Source organism: Pagrus pagrus (genome assembly GCF_965226575.1).
Source record: "Pagrus pagrus genome assembly, chromosome: 20".
NCBI lineage: Eukaryota > Metazoa > Chordata > Actinopteri > Spariformes > Sparidae > Pagrus > Pagrus pagrus.
The window spans coordinates 10,973,706-10,997,446 of NC_140207.1; the positions used below are offsets into that span (position 1 = coordinate 10,973,706).

The 23,741-nt window shown below is 42.5% G+C and overlaps 1 protein-coding gene across 5 annotated transcripts in view; it reads left to right on the top strand.

Annotated features, from left to right (window-relative positions):
* slc4a2b (solute carrier family 4 member 2b) overlaps positions 1–23,741 on the top strand; it is a 43,467-nt gene that overhangs the window by 12,286 nt on the left and 7,440 nt on the right. For 3 of the 5 annotated variants that reach the window (XM_084340315.1, XM_084340314.1, XM_084340316.1), the window contains 8 exons: positions 5,466–5,629; positions 15,417–15,585; positions 15,696–15,931; positions 17,182–17,306; positions 18,222–18,442; positions 21,458–21,594; positions 22,589–22,678; positions 23,498–23,678. In XM_084340315.1, the coding sequence (XP_084196441.1) occupies positions 5,579–5,629; positions 15,417–15,585; positions 15,696–15,931; positions 17,182–17,306; positions 18,222–18,442; positions 21,458–21,594; positions 22,589–22,678; positions 23,498–23,678 (1,210 nt within the window). In that variant the 5' untranslated portion in view covers positions 5,466–5,578. The remainder of the gene's footprint in view (positions 1–5,465; positions 5,630–15,416; positions 15,586–15,695; positions 15,932–17,181; positions 17,307–18,221; positions 18,443–21,457; positions 21,595–22,588; positions 22,679–23,497; positions 23,679–23,741) is intronic. The other 2 variants (XM_084340317.1, XM_084340318.1) reach the window with 1 other exon arrangement.

Below are 23,741 nucleotides of genomic sequence, written 5' to 3' on the forward strand. Positions count from 1 at the left end.
CCTCCGAGCACAGACTGCTCATGTACAGATTAAAGGGACTGATGTTCTTTCTGAAGAGGACGGCCAAGCCTAATTTTAAGCTGTATTGAGAGGTTACCATGCCATCCCTGTATTGCTGTATCCCATACCTGATTTAGTCTCTCCAACTCAGCCTGGTAGAACAGATGCACACATTTCTAGTCAACCCTGTGTGCTTTTAACCTTCTCAGAAAGGACAGCCTCTGCTGTAGCCTGGAGCGTAAGCTGTCACCATGGGCTTGAACATTTTATCAATATGGACAGCAAGCATGGGCTGTTTTCTTTCTAGTTTCTCACAAATGTTCAAAATTCTCTATATCAAGAAGAAAGATGTCTACAGTCAGTGTCTCTCTTTATTAAACAGAGAATTTAACTATGTAGTACACTGTGAAAAACACTGGAGTGGGGCTGCGACTGACGATTATTTCCATTGTCGATTATTTTCTGGATCCATCGATTGGTTAGTTCTGTAAATCGTCAGAAAATGGTGAAAAATGTCGATCTGATGATGTCCTCAGATGTGTTGTTTTGTCCACAACCCAATGATATTCAGTTTACTGTCACAGAGGAGGAAAGAAACCAGAAAATATTATGACAAAAGTTGGCGAGACATTTAATAGTTGACGATTCATCGCTGCAGCTCACACAACCCTGGGGAGTATCTGTACTGATTGATTCAGAGTTACAGCCCGCGTTGTTGACCTTTTTTATATGCTGGACACGATCTGCTGGCAAAGAGGTACCATCTGTTTTATTATCTGAATCAATAGATAAAGCTGCAGAATGCGAGGAGCTGAAGTCAACAAAAAGCAGGCGTGTGTAAGCTGTTGTGTCTGTTTTGATAATCGATCAATCATTTAAATCATTTATCAAGCCAAAAAGTCTAATATTTGCTTGAACCAGCTTCTTAAACGTAAGGATTTGCGGCTTTTTTCCGAGCATTTCATCACAATTGAAGTTAAAGCTTTCTTGAATGGAAAACATGCTGGATACACCTGTAAGGTAAAAAGAAACTATATTGTCTGGCCTTTACTTTCTATAGCTTCTTCGGTCAAAGGTTGCAACTTCACCATGTGATCCTGATAGTACACTCTGCTCTGCGTGTTGAAAATGACACGTAATACTGTGACATGTTCGGTTAATGTATAATGTCACAGGGTAGACATTGAGACATTTTGTATTAACCCACAGAACCTGTGGAGTCTGGGTCCAGTTAACATACACATAGTCAGTTAATTCTTTCCAAGCTCTGACTGTATGAACACTAGAAAAAATCACAGAGCGCTCTGTTTATATTTTTTTTTTTTATAAGTTTACAGCTCCTCCTGACAGGCTGTAGCAGTTGCCTTCTTCCTGTTTTCATACTTACTTCCTCCCAGAAGGATAATTCTCCCAAAGCCTTGCCTGCACACATCTGAGTGAGCTGTGACTAAGTCTTGCATGGAAAAACTTGGAAGAGAGAAAAAATTCCACAATCTTCCTCTCATCGCCTGCTCGTAGGAACAGTTTGCAAGTCTGGACGATTTGGAAGACATGATGAACTCTTCCAGGACAAAAACAGAGCGTCTTATCCTCACTTCCTCTTGCACTGTCAGCACTCACCCATCTTCTTTCGTTCATTTCATAATGGGCAACCGGTTCCCTTTTATTCTTGAGGAGCATGCTTTTTTTTTCAAAATCAAGACAATCGTATCACTGGCTGTGTTTACATGGAAGATACTTCTTCAATCTGGTTGAAATCATTAGAGATTAGAGATTCCAACTTAACTTGCTTGCTTCCCTCTTGAGTAGGAAGAGGCTCAGACGAGGTATCCTCAGATCTCACATCCATGCTGCAGCAAGTCACGTTCGCCAGTTGTCGCTCTTCCATTAGGCCAGCCATAAGACCGTAAAATTGAAAACTACTTGGGTCCGTACCACATTTGCCGTTTTGACTTTTAACCTTGTCACGTTAGTAGGCTGCCTTCAAACTTCCTCAGCGGTTGATTTGGTCAACGGTTTCGGTGGTTTCCGGGTTCGTTCATCTTTGAACAACTTGTTGTTTTGAGCCTTTCACCCATCAAGACGTTCAACAATCATTGGCTGCCGAGGGAGCGTACTCCCTCGAAGTCTGCAGAAAGTCTGCTTGAGGACCCTTGTGGACTGGATGAAATGTGAGAATTCGTACAAGTGTGCCCGCAAGGTCCACGAAGTCTGCAAGTGTGGTGAAGTCTGGATATTTTTCAGTCCTTAACCCCTGTCAGACTTCCAAATAGATAAGTTGCATCGACCACAGACCAGTTGTTTTGCTCCTGCCATGTTTTATCTGGCTCCTGGAAGCAACGTCAGCTATGATGTTAACCCAACGTGGGGTGAGCATGCGCAGAAAGACTATATTTATTCCAATCTGGGGAGAAACAATCAGAATGAGTGTTCACATGGTTAATATTTCCCTATTGATTGGAAAATCAAAGGTTTTCCCTCTCCCTCTCTGATTGAAAAATCATTCAGATCAGGCCGGATTGTATCAGAGTCTCTTCCAATTGAGGTCGTTTCATGAAGCATTTTTATTCAGGTTATTAGTGGAATATTAGGGTCCATGTGAACGAGGCTGGTGTTTTCTTCCGATCACAATTGGTATCTGTATTATTACAGACATGCCCTGAGGTAGATAAGCTGGTTCCCATGCTTTCTGCCCAGGATCCCAGGGTTCTGTAACTTTATCCCTGTGTAGCCAGCCCTGCCTCTTCCACAGTGGTGGGGTCTAAGTTTACTGAGAAAGTAATCTTCAAACACACCCTGCGTCCTTTATCACCATTACTGCACGGATTGCAACGTCTCAAACTAGTTATTAAAGTTGTTGGTGTGTAATTTACAGCTGGCGCAGTGATTAACGCTGTGTAGTCTGCTGCAGGTGATGTCTTTGTTCAATCCAGATTTTAGTTAATGCTGTCCAGCTCCAGCCGTTCCTGCACAGTGTTTAATCTCTTCATGTCATTGATTGTGCTGTAATGAAACATACAGTAACCGGCTGTCAACAAGGTCATTGATATGATTGTGCTCAGGCATCAGGGAGGCTTATCGGATCTTTGATAGCTGCTGACAGAGAGCCAGGCTGGCTTTGGCAGAACCTGATTTCTTACCGAGAAGTAAATCAAAAGAGGGCCTTCCTCTGCTTTTAGACTGAATGAAAGCCTGCAACAATGCTGCTTCTGAGACAAATTCTGTAAGATTTAGTATTTAAAAAAAATATAAAATAAAGAGATTGGTTGTTTGCTTCAGTTATTACAAGTATAAGATTATCATTTGACTATAGGAGTGAAATATGCTGTTATTAATTCAAGCAAATGTCAGCTGATCTTTGCAGCCCAACAATAAAGGATGTTAGTACAGTAGAGCAATAAAAAACGCTCTCCACATTTCCTTCAGCCCAAGGTGACATCGTCAGAAGTCTTCTTTTGGCTGACTTGCAGTCCGAAACCTCAAAATTAGTCAGCTATATCTTTTTTTTTAAATGACGTGCATGAACTGTACGGTCCTCTCTTGTTCTGTCTCTGCAGAGCTCAACTGCTTGTGTTTGGCTCTTGTGGTTACACTGTGCGTCGTATAACGGACACTACGATGACGGAGGTGGAGGTTAGCTCGAGGCACACGCCACCGCTTATCAAAGGGTCCTTTGCACGGTAGCACCGTGTTATCTGACTCTTATCTGACTCTAATGGTTAATGACCTTCAATGGCGGTGATGAAGTGCTGCAGGGCTTGAAATCAAGAGTCATAGAAATTAAAAAACGGAGACGGAGTGTCGATGTTTGTAAAAGCATGTACAACAACTTCCAAAGCTATTGTTGCTCCTCAAGTGTAACGTAATTTATCTCTGCTTCCACTTCATCATAAAAACAACATTTAGTTTGCCAATTTGTGTTTCTAAAGTGGGTCTGGGCACTTAATGGTACTTGAGAGGTTTTCCAGGAAATCCTGAAACTGTTGATTGCTTAGTTTGACCACATGTCACGGCACAGACAGAGTTAAGACAGTGAAGCTTGTTGCTTTGTGTTTTGTTGGCTTTGCACTTCAGCACATCGGATTTGAAAAGCAATAAAGTCAGCATTTTATGAAGTGAAAGTGTTTTCCTCCTCATTACAAAGGCTGTGTAAGAATCATAGCTCTTTGTAGCCAAGCGTGGGCGCTACATTCGCAGCATGACTCTTGGGGTGGCAAATGTTTGTAGCTCGGTCCACCACGTTGGTCCATACTGAAATATCTCATTATTTGATGGGTTGCAATTAAGTGTTGGACAGAAATTTGTGTTTCCTAAAGGAAGAATTGTAAAATCTTTGGTGATCCCCTGAACTTTTCCTCTAAAGCCACTACTAAAGCAAACTTTTTATTCGCCCAGTACTTTGGTTTATGACATTCCCCATTAGCCTCAATTTTACTTTGTTTTTAGTGCTTATTAGCCAATGTTATCATACTAAGCTTAACTAAAAATTATTGTACATATGTCGGCAAGTTAAAATTGTAATGTGAGCATGTTAGCATACTTGCATTAGCTTTGAGTTGCTGTGTAGTGCAGCCTCACATAGCTGCTGCAAATTCTTAGTCTTGCTACAATCTAGGAGACCAATTGGGCAAAAACTACACAATTCTCAGCTGACTAATATAATTCACTTTAGCTGCTTGGACCGTAGTCTGACTCACCGGATGTAGACCGTTCAGTTTACCATCCATCCTGAGTGATGCAATCACAATATGTCTCAAGATTGCACATTTTCTGAAGAGAGTTTGGTGTCTCTGTGTTTGTGTTTTCAAAATCCTGGCTGCTATTGGACACAACTACAACAACCTCCTACCTAGCTGCACACTGAAAATGCCAAGTTACCCTAACTCTAACCTTGTCGCTTACAGTGCAAAGTAAACAAGCTACCAGCTGTTATTTTTTTTATTCTTCTGCAGGTGATTAGCCATTTTATTGCCAGAGCTTATCTCCCCACTTGCAAGTTCCCCTGATTCTATTTTTACAGCGGCACCATCGCTGCATCCTGGACTCAAAGCCACCCAAGATGATTGTGATTGCTTCAGATAAATACAAACAAGCCGGAATATGTTTTTACAATATGGGTGCAGCCAGTGCTGCCGCTGTCCACTGTTTGGCCCCAACACAACCAATACGTTTTTTTTCCTGCCAGTATCGTAAAATTGAAGGATATTAAAAGGGAATCAAATCTCTCACAGCTCATCCAACATGGCTGACTTCCACTTCATTTTAATTGTTTCATTTCAGATCTAAAGTGCTGAGGTCAAGAGTCAAAGCACTATAAATACACACAGCACACCACTGTAATTATCCTCTCTGACTGCACTTCATATTGAGAGATTACTGGCTCACAGCTATGGTATCTTGTTGCCTCATGTTTTGTATCTCCCAGCTTCATGTGGACTAACCCTCAGATCTGTGTGTGTCTCCAGGTTATGCTGCCCAAAAGCTGTCTGAGTCCCAGTGAGAAAGAGAAGGGCTAAAGCCGCACCAATCCAACCCAGCTTTCCAGAGCCTCTCCAGCAGCGACTCCCACTGTGGAGCCATGAGCAACCCCAAACAGATTACTGACGCCGTGGCATCGGTTATCCACAGTGTAAGTCCTCACAGCCGCATACAGAAAAGCCTCAGTCTGTCCCGTCAGGTCAAGCTCAGGCGTCGTCAGCCACATGATGAAACACATGTGGAAGAGTTTGTGACCCTGGTGACAAACTAGGTGAAATGCTGTTCGAGAAGAGATGGCACTCACAATTAGCCGCTTATGTTCTGTAGCTTCTCAGCTCTAAACTTTCCTCTGCTTTGATTCATATTTTCTTTGTGCTGGATTTACGCTGCATCAGCTCCCTCAGTCCTCTCTGGCATCGGAGTGTGTATTTTGGACAGTGCTCTTCCCTCCAGAGCTATGTGTGTACAAATCCAGTCACATCCTAGAGCCAATCCGCTGGCAAAAGGCAGTATATCTGACTGCAAATAAAAATGTTCAGAATAGTTCAAAAACTCTTACAGAGTGCAGCTCCTGTTGAATTTCCCTTTTCATTAGAGCGCTGAAGAATGTCAACGGCCCCACAACTGAAACCGTTTCCTTCCTCTTTTCTTGAAATCGATATTGTGCCAGTGTTGGGAACACAAAAATAATATTGGCACATATTGAAAAACATAATTGCACGGCTTCTGGTGGGATTGATGTGATAAACATGGTGCCCCGAGGGCGCTGCAGCTAAAGAAAGCAGCATTCCTTGACTCAAGTGGTTCTCAACGAGTCCAGCTCGGGATGATTAAGATGCTGCAGCAGAAAATATCCCAAGCTTAAAGGACAAATCCACCCCACGAACAGCCTCATGTTGTTGGATATCATCGGTTTGCGATGGTTACTGCATTCCTGGAATTATGTTCGATTGTGTTCCAGGAAGTATAAGAACTGCGACTTTTTATTTTAGCTAACTTACCCCGCTTATCCGGCCTTTATCATGTTCTTTTACTTTAGTTAAGGGTTTCTACTTTTCCCAGAGCGACTTTCAACAGCCGAAAATTGAAGAGAGCTCACTGTGCCGTGGGTTGAATGTGTAGGTGAGTGGATAAAGTCAAGTTTCTAGCACAGTGGGAGCAAACAAGAAGAGATTTTCCACTCACTCAGCCACTTCTTCTGACAGATTTATGAGCGGCTTTTATTCCAACACGCTCTCACTCCAGGCTCGTCAAATACAGCAGCTTGTTCTCAAACTATGACGCTCTACTTACCCCTCTAGCATCCGTTATGCACGTGAAGGGCTCTGCAGTCAAGTTAGGACCAAAATCTTCTTGCGACGTCTGCTGAGACTTTCAAAATAAAGCTCTCTGACAAACATTTCCCATGTTATGACAATATTTCGACTGTAATTAACGGTACCAAGGTTCGTTAACTCACTTACGCAACATAACTTAAAAAAACCAAACAAATCAATGACACTTGGTCACACACAGGACGCAAACCCTGATCTCTTGGAGGAAATTCCTGCTTATGACACCCCAACAAACTACTTCGACCAGCCCAGGACTCTGAATTCTCTTGTACTTTATACTGCTACGCTAGAGGAGAGCTTCCAGAAATGACACTAGAGGGGTAACTACAGTGTGGCTGCAGTATCTGACATGCTGCATGGCAGTGAGAACAGGCTGCACATTGTACTTTTGAAAAAATGTTCTGACTAAAAAGAGCACACTTGCTTCAAACAGCCCTGAAGACATGCTCATGCTGCTCTAACACCAGTGTAGGAAATGCTTGCTTTCCCTTTGCTTTGCATTTTTCAGTCAGCTGCTTCCTTCCTCCAGTGTTGCACAACTATGTGACCACGCTGGCATCCCTCTGCATCTACCTGCATGTAATCGAGAAGGGGGACTCCTCGCTCGACATAAACAACACAAGTGCTGTCCAAGTTTGAAATCCAACCCCACCAGTTGCGGGATAGAATGCAAAGTATTCAGGACGCTTAACTACTGATCCATTAAAGATGTGCAGAGAGAGCGAAAGGCCATGGATTTTATGGAATTTGCGCCCAGATTTTCATCTTATTAAAACAGTCAGGAACATATTATGTTAGAGGGCCAGCTAGGTGGGAAATAAAGATGAAATCCTTTAAAATTTCAAACCAAAATACAGTCGGAATAGGTCCTCAAGAATCACACAGCTGTGAAAAACATAGCATGTGACGGAAAATACGTTCGATAATATCTGATACTGAAAACATTATATCGATACATTTCTAAAATAAACTTGTGCTTTAATGTGGTACGTCCAAAGTGAGATTTACAATGAAACACCACCAACTCCCAACACCTCCACCCAATAACTAAAAATATGTCAACATTAGTGAGAAGTACAACATGTTAGGGGCACTTCTGTCTTTATTTAAGCTATGTGAGGTTTCCAAGAAAGCCTCTGGTCTGTAATTACCTAGAAAACATTGATTTACGATTACATTCAGTTTCATGCGTTGCACAAAACGGCTTTAATCAAGATAAAAAATAGTATTGGCTGCTGTAAAGATTACCAGGCCCACCCTTTTGCAACTCATTGAACTTGAACATGAAGGTGTCGACGACACCCTTTAAAGTTATTCTGTCTAGCCTCTTCAAATTCAGTATGTCTTTATTGCTTTTTTTATCGCCAGTGAGACAGTTCACTGCCATAAAACTGAGATTGTCTTCCAGAGTATAACTCGTCTCTCATGCGGTTTGCCAGCAGGGAGCTGGTGTACAAGATAAAAGTGTTTGCTGTATGACAGTCGGCCTCTCTCAGCAGTTATTGGTTGTTCTATTGGCTCCAACTCCGCCAAGTTAATTATTATCTCCCGAACAATGTGTGTTTGTGTGTGCGTGTGTGTGGTCAGGGAGAGTTCAGATAATCCTGTTTTTAAGGGCTAACGTTGTGAAACTGAGTAATGTCTTCTTCCTACCGTGAAGATCTGCCCCGGTCATGTGACGAGGGCTAACTGAAATGGGAAACAGGTCGTCTTTCATAAAAGTGACCGACACCTGTTGCTCTAACGTTTGACATTGGATAACAGATATCGCTATCTGGCTGTACTTTTAAAGCTGCAGATACACACCTGTGTGTAATTTGATGGACTTTCTTTATTCATTCAAGGTGAGTTTGTTCAGCTCGAGCGTAGAGCACTCAGCGTAACACGTGAGCCCGAAGCACGCTTTGCTTTCTGCTCCTGTGTGTGATATTTAGGGTTGTTCTTATCGTTCCCGTCAGTTGTTACACATTATCTGAAACGGAGCAAATATACGTCTCGTAAGCCTATACGTAACCTGACTTTTGGTTCTTTAGGTAAATGTAACCTCAGCACGAACTCAGCGGCTAGTTAATGTTCAGTCCAGGTCTGGCGCTTTCAAGGTGCGTTTTTACTTCTGCCCACAGCTCGTTGACTTTTCTCAGACATTAGAAATCCAAGGTAATAATTACTACCTAATGTGGTCTCAATGCCTCACTAGTTACAGAGTCACCCCTCTTATGTCAGCAGGTGGATTATTAAAGGTTTCTCGACAGTTACGACTGGTTTTATGTGATTAACAGGAGGAAGCGATATTAAGAAACCTAAAACTGTTTGTTTCTTTTTGCTTCTGGTTTAACACAGAAAGGTCAGAGGTCAGGGTCAGCAGCAGAACAGAGCCTCTGGAGCCGGCAGGGATTCAGTGTCTTGCTTTAGGGCATTCTTAGCAGCGCATGCAACTTCTGCATCCGTTGCAACCGTTGGTCTCCGACACATTTGTCCTCCTAAAAGGATAGTTTCACACTTGTGGAAATGCGCCTGTTTACGGTCTTGGTGAGAGTCAGATTTGAAGACTGATACCACACTCACGTCAGTAAATTACTGCAAATACGAAACTAGAGCCGGGCGACTGTTAGCTTAGCATAGCATAAGAGCTGCTAACAGGACTGGGGTTATGTGCCAGACAATTTTTGGGCTGGGAGTCCTTGAGTCTCTGCTGGCAACCTCACTGCGTTGACAAAAAGTCAAGCAAGTTGCTGCATTTTGCCAAGAGATGTTGAATTATTACTTCATGGTTCAACACTTTGGGATTTATTCAAAGAAACGTCAAAGCTAGCTAACTGATAGCCTCCAGCTGTACTTCCACGCTTATCCCATGTGCACAGAGACAAACAACTGACTGGTACAGAGGCACCCGACAGCGCTGAGATGTTTCAGAGATCCTTTATTGATTTGCTTGGGAAGATGGCTCACTCTGGACAGATTTGAGAAAGTGAACTTCACATGTTGTTTTGTGCACAAACAAGATATCGGGTGTAATTTTTGAGCTTGGATATGCTGGCTGGAAGATTTTGTTACCTTTGGACAGGCTAGCTGTTTTCTCTGTTCCCAGTCTTTATGCTTAGCTAAGCTCGGCACTGCTGACAGCTTCATACTTGCATGAAAATGGCATCGATCTCTCTATAAATTATAAAATTTGGAAGCTTTGAAGTCTGACAGTTCAAAATGATCCGTGTTTTTGATTCACTTTGTCTTCTTCATTATTTCGTTACCCCTCATAGTTTTCTTTGACCACTTCCACTGAGTTGGAAGATACTGAGACGAAAACATGCACCCAAGCGTTGCTGTCATCATGTCTCCATCCCGGTGTTGCAAGAGTGAACTTTGACATTAGAGCACAACCGTATCAGTGACACGCAGTGAGACAGTTGCTGTCCGGAAGTGAGACATCAAACTTAAGATAGAGACTAAGTACAGTTCTCACCTCCTGCTATGTATCATTATGTTTTATTACTTTCTAACCTCACGTACTTTCTATGACGTTCAACTAGCAGCCTCTGCAGAATCCCCCTGAATCTTCGCCTGTCTTTAGATAAGACTGAGGCGTGACAACACAATCTCAGGCAAATCATTTTTCCTTGTTTAGCTACTGAAATCTGTTTGCATAACATGAAATGCTAAACTGTCGACTACTGAATGCCCAATTCCCAATGCAAATATAATCAGTCACCAACGAGAAAGCCACAACAAAGCATTGGAGGCACATTTTCCACTCTCGGACTGATTGGAGGAGCTCTTTATTAAATTCACAGTATATGACGTATACATTTGTGTTGATTCTAAGCAGAACAAACATGCCTTTTTAATTCGTGACGTAATAGGACGGTTAAGAAAAAAGGTGCTTGCGTAATACAGAATTCACGTGTTTACAACTCGCACGCTGCCACATAAAAATCAGAAAGCGTACTGTGCACTCGGATCTCCTCGCAGACTAATGTCAAGATACGCAGGAATGCAGTGACTCAACAGCCACACGGTACGACAAGATTGCTGCGACATCCGCAGCCTATCTCCCCCCTTTCCCCTCCAAGTGCTGACTGTGTGGGATTTGAGCCTACCTCACGACACAGATAATCTCCTCTCTGCAGCCTCCGCACACTGTCGAGTGTCCACTTCATTATTCAACACAGTCAGCCAATGCACATTCAAGCTACTTTTTAAAAGTGTACGAACTATGCTGCTTCACAAAAATAACCCCTTTTTTTTGCTAGCTAAGATTTTATCGTGACGCATAATTCTGAGTAGATTTAAGATAAAGAACATTACGTTGTTTTTATTAGTTTTTTCTGCTGTCTGTTGGGGCTAATACTCCTGCTGCCTGGTGTGAGTCATTCAGGTTACATTACATTATTTGTGTTTTTCCTGTGCCAAGTAATATTTCCTGCCCAGGATACACTGCTGATCCTAAGGTTTAAAATTTTAAACACACAGTGGTTAATTGTTTTTACAATATTTGCTTTCTTTGGATAACAGCAGTGGATAAGCGTCTTGGCTTGCTTATTGCCACAAGGGGACATAGATTCTACTTCTTTTCTATTTTTGGGATGTTATTGATTGCTAGGACAAGATTAGACGCACCGTTATCAGAAATGATGAGGGCTGCCAGCATGTCTGCACTCACATTTCAGCTTCAGAGTCTTTCCTCAAAAAGTTCCACACAACTTTGGTTAATAAATTGCTCAGTTTAATGTTTTTTTTGTTCACAGGTCAAATGATTAACTACTAATTTGTCCTTTCAGCCATTTGTCAAGTAGAAAATAGCCATCAGTGTTACCTTTTCTTGCACACGCGACACTTTAATCACATTTCATTCCAGCCGGTTACTTAACATCTCCTCTGTCAATATTAGCCCTAAAAAAAATGCATCCTTTGAAAATCTTTGCATGTTTAGTTCCTATGCATTTACGTCGCCCTTCAAGGCGCGTTGACTTAAGAGAACTAAGGTCAATATTTAGGCTTCATGTGGCAAAGTTAAAGTGTCGAGATGAATGTCAACGTGAGGTTTTGTTCCGGGGCTGTTCAAACACGGCTTGTCCTTTCAGTCAGCATTTGTCCTCAAAGCGAGAACGAGAGTCTTGTTTATTCTGCCCCGGCACAATGGGCAGACTGGCGAAGGTGGCAGGTTGGCCGATACAGCTCTGATTAGGGCATCACGAGGCTTTGATAAGCGGGGGGTAGAGGGATATCTCCTGCCTGCGGTTCTTAATCGAGGTGTTGAGGGTCAGAGCTCCTGTGCTGTCATGGTGGAGAGCAGCGACACTCTTCGCCGCTAAAAAATTGCGATTAAGCTCACGTTGCCATGAGCGAGGTAAGTCTCCGAAACTCCTCAAAAAATATTATTCAAAAGCTTTCTTCATTGTCTGGTCAGTTTTGTTTTTACTCGGCTCCCCCCGGCGTGTTTTTGCACATGGTTTCGGTTGTGGAAATTTCTCTCGCCTCTTTGCGAATCCTTCACACATCCATCCCACCTCTAGGGATGCACTGTGAAACCATGATATGAATGAGAGCTCTGTAAAAATAAACTGGCGGATAGTGTAGCAGCACACATCTGGATGGGATACGTGCACTTAAGGGTTTTGGCTCAGCCATCTAATTAAATAGTGAAGGATTGAGATAGTGACGTGGACGTGGGGTGATAACTAATTACAGAGAGGTTGTCTTTTTAATTTATGACGTGTTTTATATAGGCACACTTTCAGTTTAAGTCCTTTTTAATTTGGAAGGAAAGTGGTGCTCTTACGTGCTGAATTGTCTTCGGCAGTTTGTTCTCGAGGTCACAGAGGTTTGATCTGTCAGGGAAAAAAGCTATATGAGGATTTGAACCTTGGGTCAATATTGAATGTGTGCCTAACATACTGACCTCGCTCTCCTTTTACTCGTAAGTCTCAGCTTGTCCACAGGTCAGTGCGGGGTTTTCTTTTTCTGTCGCTTTAGTGTGGCATGTAAAAACGTTATGTGGGTCATGGGAAGCTGTTTTTCACACTTTCTTTGGACATGCCTTAATTCATGAACATCTGTCGAGATGTATGCACGATAAATTCAGGATGCACTCTCGAGTTTCCTGTTCACATTTTCTTGTGAATGTGGAAAATATTCTAAAAGTGGAACAAACAAAGTGGTAAAGCTGGTTTATTAGGAGCTACCGCTTCTTATTTGGTATGTAATGTGTTAATTTAAGTTGATGGAAAGAGTTGATGTGATTGAATGTCATATTTCAGGATTTATTTGTGGTGCTTGATGCAGTTTTTGTTGGAAAAAGTACGAGGAACCATTAACTGGTTATGAAGCAGTCTTAATTTAATACTGATGCCCTCTACATGACCTACAAAAGCGAACGAGACCATCAGCGAGACCACTGGCTATTTATAATTGTTCTTAATGTCTGCCAATGGGTTAGATATCAAAAATTAACACTATTTTTATGGTGGAGTGTTGATGATGAACAGCCTGAGGAAAGAAGAAGCTGCTCTGTAGTCTGGTGGTACGCCAGTGAATACTTCTGTATCTTTTGCCAGATGGCAGCAGAACAACTGGCTCATTACGTAACATTTTTTCTTTGCCCTGTGATACATTACTAGAGAATGTTGATAACTTTGGCCTTAGCACAGCAAAAGTACTATTACCGAGCAACCAAATCTGTTAGCTGTAGGCTACATGTAACACAGGCGCATGAATGGCACCACGACAGAAAAAGACTTTGTTGGTAGATTTAGTGGCATAAAAAGTACAAAGTATTTATATGAAATTTGCTGCCAGTCGAGTAGAAGTATGGCGTATGGAAATGCAATTTCATGCAATTTTAAAGTAAATCTATATTACTTATGTGTAGTGCTCGATTGAATATACATTTTATTACTGTAATTTTGAATATATTGTAGCATATGTTGTGTTGTGTACAACCAAATGTAACTTCTTGGAGAAAGATTGATTGATTGTTGGCTCTCTACTCTACCAACACTTGAGCTAGCCTCGACCCGAGCTGCCAACCCAAAGCATATGGAGAAGTACTGAATTTTAGGAAATATGTAGGAAGACTGATAGACTGAACACAGTGTGACCCAAAACGAAGCAGGAGCTGCAGTTGGGAGAAGAGTGACTGCACATAATCACGTGCTTTCTGTTACACCCTGCAGCACTGGAGAAAACCTAATATATGATTGACATGTTGGGTGTCCTGAGAACCGTTTGTGGAAGCATCAGGTGACTTGTGGCCCCTGAGTTTTGCCACAGGGAGGGGTCTCCGCAGGATCGCAGGCCTCTGCGCAGTAGCCATGGCAACATTAAGTCTGACGTGAGGTGGCTGCAGCTCGATCCTGTTAGCCAGAGTAGATCCACTCGCTGTGTCCCTCCAGCTAATCCTTCTCACAACATCCCACCGGCAGGGCAGGGCACAGCAGGGCGCAGCATCCCGCTGCAAGAAAACAGATCTCTTATCACCCACATGATCCCTGTCACACCACAGTGTGGAAAAAGAGTAACTGATCAATGCACATGGCTATTGTTTCCAATTTAAGGCTCAGTCTCTGGAAAGCTTGCACGAGAGGGCTCGTCATATGATGTCCTGACTGTGGTGTGCTTTGCAGAACCAGAACTCCCTCTAGTGTTGGCTGGAGTGAAAGGGTCCCAAATTAACTTTACAGACTAGTGATGTTGTGTGATCACGATGGAAAACTACTAAAAAAAATACATTTTTGAGTGTGCTGTTGATGGACTAGAAGTAGAAGCTTATCACAGCTGGAAAACAGTAAAACTATTTGTGAAGTGACAAAACAGATCCAGAAGACCAAAATAACTCTGGATTTTATGGAGAAACACTTTTATGGCTCTTTGTCAGGTTGAACTGACAGAAGTACTTTGTCAGTTTGATTGCCTTTGCACATATTGCATAATTTCCTGGTGGTAGAAACGGACAAAGATTGGCATATTCTTCATGCAGTTAGTAACTGGGACACAGCTACAGTCTAGACTGTTCACTACTTATTCTGAATGACAAAAACAGACACTGGAAAAAGGACAGTGAAAAGTAAACTGCAAAAATAAATTGGGAAAAAAAACCTGCAGCAAAACTGTTCGAAGTAAATGCTGATTGCACAATGTAATGACTGTAGAAAGACACCATCGGCGTTGAGATTAGTTCCCGTTAAACCTCACTATGTAGTTTTTTTCTGCAACCGGGCACGAAATCTCCTGAGAAAATGAAGGCCAACTAGTGATTCAGTGAGTGAGTCAGGCTGTCTGGCACTAATTCTATGTGCTTTCATGTCTCCTTTTGTAGACTAAATAAATGAATAAACCCAAGTTTTGTCCCGTGTTGTTAGTAGTTGAGAGAAAGTGATCCAGTTGTTTTTACGACAGTGGCGCCACAATAATGCCACTTGGAAACGCTACGGGGGGCGGAAGTTGTCAGTTTCCACTTTTAAGTAAAATCCAGTCGGGGTGGCAGCCTGGCAGCATTTCTATCTGCTTTCACATCTCCGTTATAGAGTAAATTAATCATTAAACTGTATTAAACAAATACAAAAGCAGATTGTGCTTAATGCATTTGTCCATTTGCTGTTTGTGCTGCAGCCAGAGGCTCCCGCCGCCTCATCACGACACGGGACTCCGCGCCGTGAAGAGGAGGATGACGGGGACCTGAACAAAGCTTTGGGCGTCCAGCGTTTCCAGCAGATCCTGAGCCCCGCCGCCGTGGTGCCTGATGAACAGCACCACAACTACCACGAGGAGGACATCGAATGTAAGCAGTCTCCTCGACGTTCGAAGCATCTCAACATTCATTAAGCCAAGGAGTTTATCAGCTGGCACTTTTTCTACATGTTTAAATTGAAGCCCGTTTCTCCTCCGCAGACAACCGTCACTCCTCTCACCACATCCACCGACCGCTGTCCAAGCTGCCGTCCGAGGGACGCAGGAAGAAGAACAGCAAGAAGAGGAGGAAGGAGAAAGATCACAAGAGCAGCCATGTCCCCAGCAGCGGCCCCATAGAGGAGGGAGAGGACGAGGAGGAGGAGGAGGAAGAGGACGCAACAGAGACCACTTCTGCTTCAGCTCCAGCTGAGTCGGAGAGAGTCAAAGATGTGGAGGTAATCGTTCAACCTCACACTGATCTTGAAGTGATTTAATGAGCGAGTGGAAACACACTGATGTGGACTGACTTTTAGGGTCATTTGTGTCTTCTTGTCTTTTGATAACATAAAAATTAAAAATATTCAGATAATGATGCCATTGGATAAGATGGCAAACCTAATGATGACATCATCTCTAACACAGTGTACTCTAATGCACTGTAATTATTCAACACACCATAATAAATGCATGACCTTGTAATTAGCCTGCACCAGCAGATAAAATGTTGGTCAGGTTGTAGTCTTTTTATGTATTCTTGTATAGTTTAGTTAAAAGGACTTAAAGGACGTTCTACAACGCCGGTGTCGTAAAATAATAATGAAATGACACTTAACTTTAACCTTTAATGAGGTGTAAGGTGTAGGTGTAAGGTGTCTGTTAATGTCCCGTGTAATTTGCATTCAAATGTGGCTAATTGAGCCTTCAGCGCTCACTGTACTGATAGCCAACCTGCTCGTCGCTGTTGAAGCGCTTCCATATTTTCCTCTATGAATATTTCAGTGTCGCCTCAATCATTCATCAGTGGGTTTCATGTTTAGTTGTTATTACGCTTCACAAAACTAAACCAGATTTAAGCAGATAACAATGTAACTGAATGCTACTGCTGCTGATGAATTTAGTAGAACACGATTGAGATAAGTTGTTTTACTTTAATTTCATGAACTGTTTGTCTGCTGCAGCTTTCGTCTGTCTGGATTCAGCCTTTTACGTTTTTGTCCCATTTTCTTTGTAGCGGTTTAAATATATTTGACAAAAGAAAAAGAGAGACCAGCTTCAACAAAGCATGTGAACTAAGAAGGCTTTACGTTTCTTGGTCTGCTGACTTTATGTCCGCATCAACTTGGGCTTAATCCAGATCCAAATATGACGGCGTCCTTGTTTTTCACAGTTAAGATTATACATTTCTCCAAATCTCTGGATTCCTCAAAGAAAACATCATTTGTAAAATTTAGCAGTAAATACAGATCGTTAGAGCAATTCCTTGATTTTATCTGCCATCGCTTGCCATGTTGAGATGGCAAAACTGTCAAAAACAGATAAAAAATGGCCACTGCCATCGGTAAATGTCACCCTATTTGTCTATAGACCGGTAGCAGTTGTTTCTCCCCTGTTTATTACATGATTTCTGAAGTTATTGGTTTGTATTTTGGTTCATCGTCTGTTTTTACAGCAAGCGGTGCTCTGACGCTCTGTATTCTCTCCACAGTTCTTTGTTTCGGATGAAGACCATACGGCCAAAAGTGACAAAGAGAGTCCTCGCTCAGCCCGTAAGCTGGAAATCGTGCCACAGTCTGGCGAGGGAGCCGATACCGAAGATGCATCTTCCTCAGAGTGAGTCAAGTCTAGTTATTTGACTTGAAAAAGAAAGACTCCGGTCTATAATCATGCTTTTCCTGCTGTGATGATTGCATAAAGCTTGTTTTTGCCATGTCTCTGAAATGTTCTCACAGACGTTCTGATTGGTTGGGACTGCTCAGGCACATGTTTAATTGGCCAGTCAGGCACAGACTGTACGTTACCATGTCTCAGGCATCCAGTGGGCCTGCTGGGCATGATCTGACGGACCCGAGTAATCCGCTCCTCAGAGACCCATATATCACCTGTCGCTATAGACGACACAACACACCTCAGCAGCCCCAGGCTCCCCCTATGACATTTACTCTTCTATCTCATGACGGTCACATCTGAGCCGGGATAAAGCTGCGCGTATACCTTTTGCTTGTTTTCAGTCGATCAAAGAACAACCTAATAACAGGGGATTTGGTTTATATAACGTCCTGATATAAGGGGGACACAATTGAGTTCGAAAGAGTTGAAATGCTTCTGACAACTGACATTTAAAGGACGGTGAGTTCTTTCTGTTTGTTTTGAAAGTGCGGAGCGTCTTTTATCACAAGATCACTTTACTTTTTTATTGTTTTTTGTTTATTTAAATTGCAGAGGGGTCTAATACATTAATCAAAAGGTTATAACCGACTAAAGTGTAGAGATGTTATTCCTCTAACAACCAAAAAACACCAAGTAAGAGGGAGAAAAGAAATAACTATAAAAGGAGTGCTGTAGAGGAGAAATATTTTTGTTTCAGTCGCAATAAGTTGGTAAAAATGTCTTGCAGCTTCACGTATAAATGTTTCTTGGGTAAAATGTTCAATCAACTTAAGAAAAAAAAACAAAAAAACAACAATTTCTCCGTCATTTGTTGATTTCTGAGCTACAACTTTGCCTTGTTGTTCTGCTTTTATCTAGTAAACCATCCTCGCCTGACGCTTCCAGCCCGACTACCCAGTCGGCTCCACCTGAGCACATCCCGCTGTCCCGGGTGTCCTCCGCCAGCCGCAGCTACGATCTGCAGGAGCGCCGGCGCACAGGCAACATGACGGGTGCTGAGCAGGCCAAGTACCAGCGCATCCCCACAGACGAGAGCGAGGCTCAGACGCTGGCCTCCGCTGACCTCGATGGCATCAAGAGTGAGTAGAGACGAACCCGACCGAATGATTTTTTAAAAGTTGTCCGTTTCCACTTTAAATAGAGTATAATCAAGATTTTGATATCAACAATGGATCACATGTTTATACTCGACTTCCGTGCCACATTTTAGCCTCCAAATCAAATCAAATTTTATTCATAAAGCCCAAAATCATCTTTGTGAAGTGGCAGTATGTCAGTCATGTGTTTACAGCTCCCACTGCCCCCAAGTGGTCAAAGTTAAAATTATTGTTTTGGGTTTAACTTTCAAAGTTGCTATTTTTTGTCAGTAAGAACAAAAGAAACAACACTGTCAACATCCACAGTGGTAGTTTGTAGTTTTGCGTATAATTATTATTCATGAACTTTAAAGCAAACAATGAAAAGATAAGAGTGTAAACATTATCCATCTTGAAACATAGATGAGTTAGTGTCAATCACATGGATCTCTGATGGTTTCAAGTCGTTCATTTGCTGTAGACAGATTAGTTTCTAACCATGAACGAGTAATTGCTTTTTTTTTTTATAGTAACAGACAATAATTTAAGATATATCTGTAATTTCTTGTCATTCCTTTGAGGTATTGTCCTAAAATATTTGAATCTTTGGACAAGTCCAAACATTTGGTTGTGTTTAGCCTCAAAACGATCCAAGTTTCTCCAGCACGCGTGGCTCACTGATGGTGTTTTATGTGTATTTTATTTTCAACTCATCAGTTTTTATATAATAATCACCTTTGAGTTGTTCCTGTGTGATTAGACAGCAGCAATAACAAAGTCTTGTATTTGTTGATACTCCAGAAACATCAGGGTGAAGGCGAGGGGCCACCTCGCCCTGATGTTCCTTCTTCACTGCAGTCAGTTCCCCGCTGCCCTGTGACGTTCCCGGCCCCCGGCCCAGCGTGGGGTCATGTTCAGGGCCGGGGAGATTTACGTCAGGGAGCCGACCCCTCAGCAGAGAGCAGCAGCTTATCAGAGAGTGTGGCAGACAGACTCGCATTATTAAATTAGCCGTTCCCGCTGTCAGCTGAGGCCCCTGGACTCGGGCCCGAGCCAACATGGTGGCTGATTGTGGAACCTGTTCACAACCTTTAATCATTAGTGGAATGAAACAAGGGGAAGAGTTAAGTGGAGTTGAAGGCAAACTTAAGAGGCTGTGGACTGAGGTATGGGCTTGATATTGTCCAGATATTCATTATTATGGGGCTTAGTGACACAGAGACGAGCCTCCCGACACGTTCATCACCAGGATTTCTCTGCGTCTTCTTTTATCTGCTTCCCGCCACCGTAAATCGTCCTGGGAAAGTGTTTCTGTCTCTGGCTGCCGCTCAACAATTGGAATTATTAGATCACTGTCCCTCCCCTTTTGTCCGACCTGAGCGTAGTAACACCTCTGCTCACTGATGCATTCTGATCCGGGGTCAGGCGTCGATCAAGAAAGGGCAAGTTTTTCCACATTTGTCAAAACTTACACAATTTGCACGCGGCAGTGCGAGCAGCGAGGGGGCACGTAGTCAGACGGCCGTGCCAGCACTTACCCTACGCCCACCACAAGCCCTCCTCTTCCCTTCAAGAGGTGCATGCCAGTCAGGCCTCATTTTACTCCAGGGTCTGCCCCACACTTTACGAAGGCATCATGGAGCAACGTGACAGCGGACCTTCTCTGTAGAAGCTAGAACAGTTATTTTTTTCCGTACTTGTAACGACTGTCTGATTTTTAGATGAGTTGAAACATTGATGAAGAACCGTAAAAGCTTCACTGTTTGTTTCATAGGACATATAAGCTCTGATAAAGGTAAGGTAATATCACTACAGCTGCGTTAATTAGTCGATTCAAAGAAGATGCATTGTTATTTTATACTATTCTGATAATTGATTAATAGTTTCGGGCATTTTTCAAGCAAAAATGTCAAACATTTGCTGCTTCCAGCTTCTTAAATGTCAGGATTTGCTGCTTTTTTTTGTTTTTTCATGGTAGTTAAGGAAGAGGCTTTGGGATTTAAATGGTTGCTTGGACAAAATAAGCTATTTGAAGACTTCTCTTGTGGAAATTGTGATGAGTATTTTTTTTTTTTTTTACAAGTCTCTGACATTTTATAGACTAAGCGATAAATTGACTAGCTGTAAGATTACATTTATTTTTCTATTTATTTGTGATTTGGGAAGTGTAGTTCAGATGCTTGTTGCAGCTTAAACATTACTGTGAGATTTTTCTTAACCCATTATTTTGTTAAATGTGAGCGAATCAGCCGTTTTTGCCGGACTTTGATCTTTGAATTCGAGTCCTACCCTTAGTGTCGTGTCGTATTCGTGCCCTCCAGTGTCTCTCTCCACATCCTTTTCAGTGCCTGTAGTGCTGCCAGCCTGAGTAACTCTACTCCCTGCTGAGGGACCGCAGACACAAAAGCAAAGTGGCTTTGCCCTCTGTGACTTGGGGGACTGAGATTTGAACTTGGGGTGTAAGGTCGGCATGTGCAGAAAATAAAAGCAGCTTGTGTTCTGTACCGGGACTTAAAGGGTAATTGTGTGTTTTTAAACCAAAGCCCTCTTCTCACACTTTTTCAGCCCGAAATGACTAATAGGGAGGCTACAAATAGTTTTGGGATTGGTCCAGTGGATTGAGGATTTGGCAGCCACAAAATGTGCGACAGCGGCTGCAATGTAATCCTTATGGGCCAATGCACCAGTCAGAATATGTTCACTAAAAGCGCATGTTTTTGCCACTGACAGGCTCAGATTGTTATGGATAGAGATAGACCTTATGTTAAAGGGTGTGATCCTTGTTTTGACCAGAAAGGGCCGTTATGTCGCTCTGTTCAAAGTCATTTTACTTAGCAGAAAATGGGATCTGCCAGTTTACCGCTGCCTTCATTGGTCAGTGTGTTTGTGTGTAAAATAGCTCAAAAATAGAGGAAATAGTTAGAAGTAACCATTTCAAGGTATCTGAAGATATTTCCCTGTCTGGACTGTGTTCGTATACACATCTCACCTTTCCTCCCTCCTCTTCTTCTCCACCAGGTCATCGTTTTGAAGATGTTCCTGGCGTGCGCAGACACCTGGTCAGAAAGAGCACCAAGGGACAAGTGGTGCACACTGGCAAAGACCACAAAGAGCCGACCACTCGCAGCCGCAAGCAGGACCGAACCCCGCATGAGGTGAGACGTTTAAGCAGGACGGGTGTCAATTAATGCCACGGCAAGTTTGATTACGTGTGTCTTCAGGTTATCCCATTTGTTCTTCAGCCCCTTCATTACATAAATTTGCTTTGTTGAACATGTTGTTTTGTCATTTCAGAGGTTTGGTAGGTTCACAAATATAGTATAACAGATATAAAGGACTTGCAAACTTGATGTAGTGATAGAAAACATATTTGTGTTCATAAAAAGTAGGGAAGGTAAAAGGAAAATAATCATTTGTGGCAATCAAAAACAAGATATATTTTTCAAGTCCTTGAAAAATTGATTATAAGGTTACAAGTCCTACTCTCAAGCAACAACGAAAACCAACAACCATTCCCAGGATTTTAAGATATCTGTGTATGGAGAATAGAATATATTAAAGATTATGGCTGTAATTCATTATAAAAAACAATTTCAAGCAGAAGTTGGGAGGTTAAGATCATCTTTCTAAAATGGCAAAAAGCTGTCAGTGTAATGATTTTAATTCAGGTGCAATTCGGGGAAGTTCGGAGGGGAAAAAACTTTCTCGTGATTTGTTTTAATTTAAATTTTCTACTCAGACTTTGATTAATCACTCAAAGAGTAATCATGAATCGTACCCAATCCTGGGAGATGTGTTCCACTCTTTTCCTCTCTCCAATGAGGCGCTGCCTCATCTCTTTTGTGGATGGGACAGGGAGGGACGGAGACAATTAAAAATGAATGAATGAGTTCTTTGCTTTCACACAGGGAAAGGAAAAAAGAGGGGGGAGAGGAGCTCAGGTAACCAGACACTGGGAGCTTCTGAGAGAGGGAGAGCTATGTTTTATTAACACACACACATTCTCATGAGCCCCCAGCAGCCCGAGTGATCAGCAAGTCTCTATCAGGTGTGTGTGGTCACCTGTGGGTATGTGTGTCAGAGTGAGGGTCCGGTCATTTGTGTTGCTTGTATCAGTGAGTCCTCTCCTGCAACGTCTCGCTCCTCCAGTCATTACCGTTGGTCGTGTACCGCTCCGCCTCGCGGCAGGAAGGCGTCCTGATGGGCATGGGCTCCGGTCTAATGGCTCGGTACAAGAAGGTGAGGCTGGGTGACCGGCCAGAGTCAGGTTTGACCTGTGTGAGCGTGATTTCACAGGCATGCAGCCGGCGTATTTTGGCAAAGGATGATACGTTTCAGAGAGTTTTTTTTGGTCCTCATCACTGACCAGCATGGTGTTCAATTAATAACTTGTTATAACCGGATTTGTTCTGAGAGATGCACCACAGATTTGTCTGTTTTCTGACTTTTCTAAAAAGGTTTTTCAGATGTCGTTGGCTGTTTTTACTTCAGGATAATAACATGAATGATTTCTCTTTTGTGTGTCGATTGAATTTAAAGGTGCACTATGTAGTTTATTTGTGTGTTTTTTTTTTTGCTTAAACAAACTAAATAAACAAACTCTTTTGTTTTAATGACTGAATAAACTGAATAAACAAACTGACCTTAAAGGACAACACAGTTTCATGCTGTTTTACTTTGTTTATATGTGGCGGACCCTGCCACCTTTCTAGCTTCACACAGCGTTCTGGGGACCTTATTTTCCTCTGAGAACAGCTTGTTTATTCAGTTATGGAAAAATATATATTTCTGAGTTTACATTATGACCTCATTAAAATTCTGAGTTGGAATTTCTTCTTCTGCAAAACTACATAGTGCCCCTTTAATAAATCACTTGGTCTGTTATTGAAAAACAACATTTTGCTTAAAATTTGAGTGGATAAACTGACTAAAACCAAAGTGCTTTGACTATTTAGTTCAGTATGTGGCACATGCTCAAGGTGCATGTCGTTTTCTGCGGATATTCTCGACTGTATCTCACCTGCGCCTGCGTGTGCTCCTGTACGATGTCGTCTCCAGGTGTTTGTGGAGCTGAACGAGCTGACGATGGACAAGAACCAAGAGATGCAGTGGAAGGAGACGGCTCGATGGATCAAGTTTGAGGAAGATGTGGAGGAGGAGACGGACCGCTGGGGGAAACCTCACGTGGCCTCGCTGTCTTTCCGCAGTTTGCTGGAGCTCCGCAAGACCATCTCGCACGGTAAGCGATAGAAGTAAAGTTAATCGAGAACGTAACCCTAAAGTCTGCGACGCAGTTTGTAGG